The sequence below is a fragment of the Oncorhynchus tshawytscha genome, linkage group LG24 (assembly GCF_018296145.1).
Source record: "Oncorhynchus tshawytscha isolate Ot180627B linkage group LG24, Otsh_v2.0, whole genome shotgun sequence".
Taxonomy (NCBI): Eukaryota; Metazoa; Chordata; class Actinopteri; order Salmoniformes; family Salmonidae; genus Oncorhynchus; species Oncorhynchus tshawytscha.
The window spans coordinates 24,375,833-24,386,222 of record NC_056452.1 but is presented as its reverse complement, the minus strand read 5'-3'; the positions used below and the strand labels follow the sequence as shown (position 1 = coordinate 24,386,222).

Below are 10,390 nucleotides of genomic sequence, written 5' to 3'. Positions count from 1 at the left end.
TCTGAGGTCTTGGCTGATTTCTTTCGATTTTTCCATGATGTCAGGCAAAGAGGAACTGAGTTTGAAGGTAGGCCTTGAAATACATCCGCAGGTACACCTCCAATTGACTCAAATTATGTCAATTAGCCTATCTGAAGCTTCTAAAGCCATGACATCATTTTCTGGAATTTTCCAAGGTGTTTAAAGGCACAGTCAACTTATTATATGTAAACTTCTGGGGCGGCAGGGTAGCCTAGTGGTTAGAGCATTGGACTAGTAACTGAAAAGTTGCAAGTTCAAATCCCTGAGCTGACAAGGTACAAAATCTGTTGTTCTGCCCCTGAACAGGCAGTTAACCCACTGTTCCTAGGCTGTCAATGAAAATAAGAATTTGTTCTTAACTGACTTGCCTAGTAAAATAAAGGTAAAATAAAATGACCCACTAGAATTGTGATACAGTGAAATAATATGTCTGTAACCAATTACTTGAAAAATTACTTGTGTCATGCACAAAGTAGATGTCCTAACCGACTTGCAAAAACAAATTTATTTAGCATAGGTAAACTTCTGACTTCAACTGTACATAAGTTTTCAGACCCTTGACTTAGTACTTTGTTGAAGCACATTTGGCAGCTGCCTCGGGGTCTTCTTTGGTATGACACTACAGGCTTGGCAAATCTTTATTTGGGGAGTTTATCCCATTATTTTCTGCAGATCCTCTCAAATTCGGTCAGGTTGGATGGGAACAGTCTCTGCACAGCTATTTTCAGGTCTCTCCAGAGATGTTCGATCAGGTTCAATTCAATTTGGGTGGATCCCATCCTCTTTATAAAACGTGTTGTCAACCAAATTGTCAACCAAAGGTACACCCATTAAGCTGCAATAATCACGTAGCCAGTTGTGAAGAGAAAGAATCCTGCTAAAGTGTTCAATGCTACGATTCAGAGAGGGCACTGGGCCAGATATGATGGGTCTTTTGTTACTGAGAGTCAATCAACTCTTTGAAATCTTGTTTCAACTGTTCAGAGCTGCCCTTCATGATGTCATTAAAACCCACATAGACTACAATAGAATAAATGTCCATGTCCTGGCCTGGTACATTCAGGAGCAGCTTAGTAATGTGATTTACTCTCGCTCCTGGATAGGACATTGTTTTGGCAACCAGGAACAGTGACATTTCTTACCATGGAGCTGCCCAAAATCACGGCTGGCGAGAAGGACTAGGAAATCCGTCCACTCCTACGCTTCACAGGATTCGGAGAACCCTTTAAGGATGGGCGAGAGGCGGGATAACTTGAGCCCATAGCTCCCGGCACCCGGTGCAGGCCTCCGACAGATGGAGAAGCCCTGCTCAATCCAGAGCAGGGACAGATTAGGGCCCTACCCGGCCCTAACCCAATTTATAATGTCGGGGCCCGTCAGGCTCGGGTGGGGTAGCAGGACTCAAGTCTATACACATCTTATTCTTTTTTCTGTAAGAGGTAATCTGATGCATTACTCTTATTATGTCTCTGCAGTATCTCTCTCCATTAAAGGCACAGTGCTGTATAGCACTGCTGTGCTTCTATATCTATGGTGCTTCGTCACCTTGGTTACAATTGTCGGAGTATAAACCCAAACAATGACTGTGTGCGAGTGACTAAGCTCATGGTATGAGGAGGAATGTAAACACACACACACAACACACACACACACACACACAAACACACACACTTCCTTTCTCTATCTATCAGAGTGGCCTGCACTAAGGATGACTATACTGTAGCCTCCTACCCCTGTCTATTTGGATTAGATCACCGACCCCTGTGTTCGATTGACCCTATAAGTGTCGATGATAATGATACGGGTTCATCAGAGCAGTTGACTCCTGACCTGCCTTGACTATAACCTTGGCCTTAGATTCAGTGGATGCTGACTATCTGTACAGACATCACATCCCTTGCTGTCTCTTCCTGGCCGGCTCCCCTCTCTCCACTGGGATTCTCTGCCTCTGACCTGATTACAGGGGCTGAGTCACCGGCTTACACCGGCTCTTCCATGCCGTCCCTAGGAGGGGTGCGTCGTGCCACTCTTTTTTTTGCTATACTCGACTTGAGTGGGTTGAGTCACTGACGTGATCTTCATGTCCGGGTTTTGCACCCCCTCAGACTCATGCGGTGGAGGAGATCTTTGTGGGCTATGCTTCAGCCTTGTCTCAGGGTAGCATGTTGGCGGTCTGTTGATATACCTATAGTGGTGTGGGGGCTGTGCTTTGGCAAACTGGCTGAAGTTATAAAGTATCCTGCCTGGTTGTCTCTGTCCGGGGTATTGTCAGACACCCCCCCGAAAGTCAATACTTTTTAGAGCCATCTTTTGCAGCAATTACAGCAACAGGTCTCTTGGGATATGTCTCTATGAGCTTGGCACATCCAGCCAATGGGATTTCTGCCCATTCTTCAAGGGAAAACTGCTCTAGCTCCTTCAAGTTGGATGGGTTCCACTGGTGTACATCAATCTTTAAGTCATACCACAGATTCTCAATTGGATCGAGTTCTGGGCTTTGACTACCACTAGGGTGTTGCTTTAGCAGCATGCTTAGTGTCATTGTCCTGCTGGAAGGTGAACCTCTGGAAGACTCAAACAGGTTTTCCTCAAGAATTTCTATGTATTTAGCGCCATCCAACATTCCTTCAATTCTGACCAGTTTCCCAGTCCCTGCCGATGAAAAACATACCCACAGCATGATCCTGCCACCACCATGCTTCACTGTGGGGATGGTGTTCTCAGGCTGATGAGAGGTGTTGTGTTTGTACCAGACATTGCGTTTTTCTTGATGGCCAAAAAGCTAAATTTTAGTCTCATCTAACCAGAGTACTTTCTTCCATATGATTGGGGAGTCTCCCATATACCTTTTGGCGAACACCAAACGTGTTTGCTTATTTTTTTCTTTAAAAGCAATGGATTTTTTCTGACCACTCTTCTGTAAAGCCCAGCTCTGTGGAGTGTACGGCTTAAAGTGGTCCTATGGACAGACACTCCAATCTCCGCTGTGGAGCTTTGCAGCTCCTTCAGGGTTATCTTTGGTATCTTTGTTGTCTCTCTGATTAATAACCTCTTGGGGCTAGGGGGCAGAATTTACACTTTTGGATAAATAGCGTGCCCAATTTCAACTTCCTGCTACTCATGCCAAGAATATAAGATATGCATATTATTCATAGATTTGGATAGAAAACACTCTGAAGTTTCTAAAACTGTTTGAATCATGTCTGTGAGTATAACAGAACTTATGTAGCAGGCATAACCCCGAGGACTAACTGTTCAGAATTAATTTGTTATGCCTCTCTCTGTTCCCTGTCTTGTTATTGCCAAGGGATATTACTTATGAATCTGTTTTCAGTTCCTTCCGCTTCCACTGAATGTCACCAGTCTTTGGAATTTGGTTGAGGTTATTCCTTTGTGCAATGAAGAAGTAGGCCAACTAGGAACTGGGTAGACTTTTGTGAAAGTTTGAATTTTACAGTATTTTATTTGAATCTGGCGCTCTGCATTTTCCCTGGCAATTGGCCAGTTGAGACATTTGTGTCCCGCCCATCCCTAACTAGTTTTAATGCCCTCCTTGCCTGGTCCATGAGTTTTGGTGGGCAGCCTTCTCTTGGCAAGTTTATTGTGGTGGCATTATTCTCTCAATTTTTTAATAATGGATTTAATGGTGCTCCGTGGGATGTTCAAAGTTTCGGTTATTTTTTAATAACCCAACCCGGATCTGCACTTCTCCACAACTTTGTCCCTGATCTGTTTGGAGAGCTCATTGGTCTTCATGGTGCCGCTTGCTTGGAGGTGCCCCTTGCTTAACTTCTTTGGGACTGGGGGGCAGTATTGAGTAGCTTGGATAAAAAGGTGCCCAGAGTAAACTGCCTGCTACTCAGTCCTAAAAGCTAGAATATGCATATCATTAGTAGATTTGGATAGAAAACACTCTGAAATCTGAGGTTTGTAGTTTTTCAAGTCATTGCCTATCAAATATACCGTGTCTATGGAGTCATATTGCACTTCCATAACATGGTACGAATACCAAAACAAACCAAGATGGGAAATATTATTGACATTACACTTTTTCACTGGCTGTCCCTCAGATTTTGGCTGCCAACGCTGCGAATTTAGGCTTTTCACCCGATAAATGTGAGATATTTTATAGTTTCAAATTCTTTGTACTGAATGATAATTTGGGGAAATAAATATTCTCTTAGATCTGAGTATTTGTCACAGTGTAATGTCACAGTGTAATGAAATGCAGCTCTGTCTGTACCTCTCCCCTGGAGCAGAGTAAACACAGCCTGTCCTCTCTGGGCAGACAGGTTTGTCTGTGATGACCGGTCTCTATAGCCAGACTGTGCTCACTGAGTCTGTGCCTAGTCAGTGTTTTCCTCAGTTTTCTATCAGTCACAGTGGTCAGATAGTCATGCCACCATGTACTGTCTGTTTAGGGCCAAATAGCACTGAAGTTTACTTAGATTTGTGGTGTCTTTCCAATAGGTGATATATTTTTGTTTTTGTTTTGTGATGATTTGGTTGGGCCAGATTTTCTGAGTGCTGTCCTGAGGCTCTATGGGGTTGGTTTGGGTTAGTGAACTGAGCCTCAGAACCAGCTGGCTGAGGGGACTCTTCTCATGTTTCATCTCTTGACATTGTACCTGTGTGATGGAATATTTTGGGGTCACCTGTTTTTAGATGGTTGTAAAATGTGATGGCTGTTTATTCGAGTAAGGAGGGGGTATTGGCCAAATTCTGCTCTACATACGTTATTTGGAGGTTTCCTTTCCACTTGCAATACAGTCTTGCAAAACTCTGCCTGCAGTATTTCGATTGGATGTTTGTTCCATTTGGTGAATTCATTATCGGAGAGCGGATCCCATACTTCGCTGCCATATTGATCAATTGGTTCAATAACTGATTAGAATTTTTTTCTGCCAGATTCTAATTGGAATTTTAATTCTCTTTTTAATGGCATAGAATGCTCTTCTTGGTTTTGTCTCTCAGCTCGTTCACAGCCATGTGAAAGCTTCCTGTCTCGCTCATATTTAGTCCTATATACGTGTAGTTTTTGGCGTGTTCTAATAGAACTGTGTCCAAATAGAATGTATATTTGTCATCCAGCTTTCTGGACCTTTTTTGGAATATCATTATATTATTTCTTTTGATTAACGGTCAAAGCCCAGGTCTGAAAGAACCCTGTGCAGATGATCTAGATGCTGCTGTAACTCCTCCTTAGTGGGACACAGCAGCACCAGGTCATCTGCGTACAGCAGACACTTGATTTCAGTGTTGTGTAGGGTGAGATCTGGTGCTGCTGATTCTTCTAATGTTTTTGCCAATTCATTAATGTAGATGTTAAATAGTGTTGGACTTATTGGGCAGCCCTGTTTCACTCCACGTCTCTGAGAGAAGAAGTCTGTTTCCCTGGTGTCAATTTGATCCGCACATTTGTTTTTGGTATACAATGATTTAATAACATCATATGTTTTCACTCCAGTACCACTTTCTATTAGTTTATAAAAATACCTTTGTGCCAAATTGAATCAAATGCTTTCTTGAAGTCTACAAAACCACGAGTAGATTGTGCCTTTGTTTTCGTTTACTTGTTTGTCAATTAGAGTGTGGGGGTGTAAATGTGGTCTGTTGTAAGATAAAAAATCTAATCTGGCTTCTGCTCAGGACGCTGTGTTCATCAAAGAAATGATGTAGTCTGCTATTTATGATACTACAGAGAATTTTCCTGTTAACGCAAATCCCTCTGTAATTACACTACCAGTCAAAAGTTTTGACACCAATAAGAAGAAGAGACTTGATTGGGCCAAGAAACGCAAACAATGGACATTAGACTGGTGTAAATTTGTCCTTTGGTCTGGAGTCCAAGTTGGAGATTTTTGGTTCCAACCGCCGTCTCTTTGTGAGATGCGGTGTGAGTGAAGGGATGATCTCCACATGTGTATTTCCCACCATAAAGCATGGAGGAGGAGGTGTTATGGTGTGGGGGTGCTTTCCTGGTAACACTGTCTGTGATTTACTTAGAATTCAAGGCACACTTAACCAGCATGGCAACCACAGCATTATGCAGTGATATGATATCCCATCTGGTTTGGGCTTCGTGGGAATATAATGTGTATGTCAACAGGACAAATGTTATTGGTCACATACACATGGTTAGCAGATGTTATTGCGAGTGTAGCAAAACTCTTGTGCTTCTAGTTCCAACAGTGCAGCAATATCTAACAAGTAATATCTAACAATTCCATAACAAATATGTAATGGAAGGGAAGGAGTGGAATAAGGAAGGGAATGGAATAAGAATATATAAATATATGGATGAGCAATGACAGAGCGCCATAGGCTAAGATACAATAGATAGTATAGAATACAGTATATGCATATGAGATCAGTAATGTAAGATATGTAAACATGATTAAAGTGGCATTATTAAAGTGACTAGTGTTCCATTTATTAAAGTGGCCAATGATTTCAAGTCTGTATGTAGGCAGCAGACTCTCTGTGCTAGTGATGGCTGTTTAACAGTCTGATGGCCTTGAGATAGAAGCTATTTTTCAGTCTCTCGGTCCCAGCTTTGATGCACCTGTACTGCACTGTTGCGCCTTCTTCACCACACTGTCTGTGTGGGTAGACCATTTCAGTTTGTCAGTGATGTGTACAACTTCTCCACTGCTGTCCCATCAATGTGGATAGGGGGGTGCTCCCTCTGCTGTTTCCTGAAGTCCACACACCTCCAGGCGGTGTAAGGGCTATTTTACCAAGAAGGAAAGTGATGGAGTGCTGCATCAGATGACCTGGCCTCCACAATCCCCCGACCTCAACGAAACTGAGAAAATCAGCCAACAAGTACTTCAAGACAGTTGGAAAAGCATTCCAGGTGAAGCTGGTTGAGAGAATGCCAAGACTGTGCAAAGCTGGCATCAAGGCAAAGGGTGGCTATTTAAAGACTAAAAATTAAATATATTTTGATTTGTTAAACAGTTTTTTGGTTACTACATGATTCCATACTGTATGTGTTATTTTGTAGATTTGATATCTTCACTATTATTCTAAATGGTAGAAAATAGTAAAACATAAAGAGAAACCCTTGAATGAGTAGATGCTCTAAAACCTTTGACCGGTAGTGTATGTGGGTCAAATTTGTCTCCATCTTTATAGATTAGATTAAATACCTGCAGAGAGGAAAATGTTGAAGAGTTTGAGTATAGCAAATTTGAATTTGTGGTCTGTATATTTGATCATTTAATTTAAAATAACATCAGCACCACAGGCCTTTTTGGGGTTAGAGAGTGCATAGTTTGTCCAATAAGTGGGGTATCCACAGGATTCTGATAGTCTTTGACTGCTGATTCAAGGATTTGTAACATTTCTTGTATACCCTTTTGATCTGGTCTCTTTGTATTATTGCTTTAGAGGTTTGCAAAGTGATTTCTCCACATATCCCAATTCCTCATGATGAGGTTCCATCCAGCTGATTTCTAATGTGCTGTTCCTTTTTTGTTCTTAGGGTGTGTATGTATTGCTTCAGTGTTTCCCCATATTGAAGGCCTATATTTTTGTTGTCTGGGTCTCTGTTTTTGATGAGATATATTTCTCAATAACTTTCTTAGATTTTCACAATCATTTTCAAACCATTTTCTGGTTTGCTAGTATGTTTCTTTAGATTAGCCAAGGAGGCCGATTTGTCAAATATAAAGTTTATGTTCCAAAGGGCCAAATTTACACCTTTATTGCTGTAGGAGATGTTAAGGCTAAAAAGTTGTCCAGGAGAGATTGTATTTTTTGGCTACTAATTGCTTTTTGGTAGATGTCTGTACTGTTTGCACTCCATCTATGGGCCTGTTTTGTACCATGTCATTTATTGGGCCGTGATGCTTCATGGTTGGGTTCTGCTCTTCTCAGATTCACTGTGATTTTACTGTGGTCTGAGAGAGGTGTTAGTGGGCTGACTGTGAAGGCTCTGAGAGACTCTGGGTTGGTCTGAGAGAGGTGTTAGTGGGCTGACTGTGAAGGCTCTGAGAGACTCTGGGTTGGTCTGAGAGAGGTGTTAGTGGGCTGACTGTGAAGGCTCTGAGAGACTCTGGGTTGGTCTGAGAGAGGTGTTAGTGGGCTGACTGTGAAGGCTCAGAGAGACTCTGGGTTTAGGTCGGTGAGGAAGTAGTCTACAGTGCTGCTGCCAAGGGATGAGCTGTAGGTGTACCTACCAAAAGAGTCCCCTCTCAGCCTACCATTGACTATGTACAGACCCAGTGTCCAACAGAGCTTCACGAGCTGTATTCCGTTTTAGTTTCTCACTTTGTTTCTGGGCGGGTATGTGGGGAGAGAAAGTTTGTCGCTTCTCGGTAGGTAATTGTCCCCATGACTGTTAGTAGTGTCTTGTTCTTCTGCTGTTCTAGCATTCAGGTCTCCACAGACCAGTACGTTGCCTTGGGCCTGAAAGTGACTCATCTCCCCCTCTAGAATGGAGAAACTCTCTTCATTGAAGTAGGGTCTCTGAGGGGGGATGTATGTGGCACAGAGGAAGACGTTTTTATCTGTCAAGATAGCCTCCTTGTTGATTTTTAACCAGATAAGAATGATCCTGTTTTGATCAATTCGATTGAATACGTTATTTCAGATTTATACCATAGTAGCATTCCCCCTGAGTCTCTGCCCTGTTAGATTCCTTTTAATTTAGTGGATGGTACGATTATCTCCCCTATAACCTAGTGGACAGCCAGTGGAAACATCACCTCGGCACCATGTTTCCTGTACTACTACAATATCAACATCATCAATTTATTTCAGGAAGTCTGGGTTTCTGCTCTTTAGCCCAAAAGCAGAGTACTTTGAACCTTGTAAATTCCAACATGTAAAAGTATTTCAGAACCGATTTTTCTGTATCTTCAAAATGACACAAACACTCTCAATCCAACAATAACTATTCAAATTTGATTTTTGCAATTAACATAATGCATATAGGATTTGTTTATCATTTAAGGTAGTATTTGTGTCATGCCACTTGGGTGGGTGTAGTGTGAGGATGGTGGAGTTATTGTGCTCATCTTACCATGACCCTTGGCCTATCACATGTGAGCATGGTAGACTCAGCATGTGTTTAAAGTCACTCATTTGGTTGGTGGGGGCTGGGCCAGTTGCTCCTCTCACAGACTGTGAGTAGCTCTGCCTGCAGGGCTGTGGCTCCTCCAGGTGTGGGTCTGCGGTGGGTGGGTGGGGGAAGGGGGGTGGTAGGTCTGCCTGCCGGGCTGTGGCTCCTCCAAGTGTGGGTCTGTGGTGGGGGGGGAGTGGTAGGTCTGCCTGCCGGGCTGTGGCTCCTCCAGGTGTGGGTCTGCAGTGGGGCGAGGGGGGGGAGTGGTAGGTCTGCCTGCCGGGCTGTGGCTCCTCCAGGTGTGGGTCTGCGGTGGGGGGGAGGAGTGGTAGGCCTTGTCTGGGTGGGTCTGAAGCTGGCTGTGGTGGGCATTGAGGTTGGTGGTGCTGTGGTCTTGGATGGGGGGTCCAGGGTGCTGGTCCGGGGTTTCATTTCCTGTACAGGTGAACATGGTCATAGAGACAGTCCACATCGAGGGTGGGGTGGTGGGCCAGGTCACAGTGCACAGTCCAGGGAGAGGCTGGCGTTTATTATTTGTATTGTGGCAGGATGGAAGTCCTTCCTCTGTAGAAGGGTTGACACCATGATCCTTGAGTTGGGGAAGATTGCGGAGGCCTTCTCGATCACTCCCCGTAGTGAAGTCGCCACCCTCTCCTGCTGAGCACGCAGGTCGTTGCTTCCGGTATATATGATTATGTGGCTTGGCGACCCGAGATGGGCCTTATCAAGCAGCTCCATGGCCCTCTGCGTTGTTGGGCACCACACCTTTCTCCTTTTGTGTCCAGGGAAAAGTATATTCTCCTGAACAAAGTTTCCATTTGAGTCCATCAACAGGACATCAGCCAGTGTTTCCTCTGGACTGGAGGGGGCAGAGGGGGGGCTGGGGGGTGTTGGAGCTGGGGTTGGCTGGTCTGTGCCGCTGTCAGTGGGAGGCTGTTCTGTGGGCTGGAGGGAGGCGTGCAGCAGGCAGGGCTGGGGAAGCCTGGCTGGTTGAGCTGGGCTCCTCTGCTGTGTGAGGGCAGGGCTGGGGAAGACTGGCTGGTTGAGCTGGGCTCCTCTGCTGTGTGAGGGCAGGGCTGGGGAAGACTGGCTGGTTGAGCTGGGCTCCTCTGCTGTGTGAGGCCAGGTCATAGAGTGGTGTTCTAGCTGCTCCTCTGTTCTCTTTCTCTCCTGCAGTCTGTCCTCTGTTCTCTTTCTCTCCTGCAGCCTGTCCTCTGTTCTCTTTCTCTCCTGCAGTCTGTCCTCTGTTCTCTTTCTCTCCTGCAGCCTGTCCTCTGTTCTCTGTCTCTCCTGCAGTAT

The 10,390-nt window shown here is 44.3% G+C and overlaps 1 protein-coding gene across 1 annotated transcript in view; it reads right to left on the bottom strand.

The window, feature by feature from the left end:
• The window catches only part of LOC112223333 (voltage-dependent T-type calcium channel subunit alpha-1G-like), a 79,832-nt gene extending 70,290 nt beyond the window's left edge, over positions 1 to 9,542 (bottom strand). The window contains exons 1-3 of the mRNA XM_042305240.1: positions 9,151 to 9,542; positions 9,053 to 9,065; positions 8,425 to 8,496 (exon numbers count right to left, since the gene is read on the bottom strand). Of these exons, the coding sequence (XP_042161174.1) occupies positions 8,425 to 8,496; positions 9,053 to 9,065; positions 9,151 to 9,542 (477 nt within the window). The remainder of the gene's footprint in view (positions 1 to 8,424; positions 8,497 to 9,052; positions 9,066 to 9,150) is intronic.
• Positions 9,543 to 10,390: the final 848 nt, after the last annotated feature.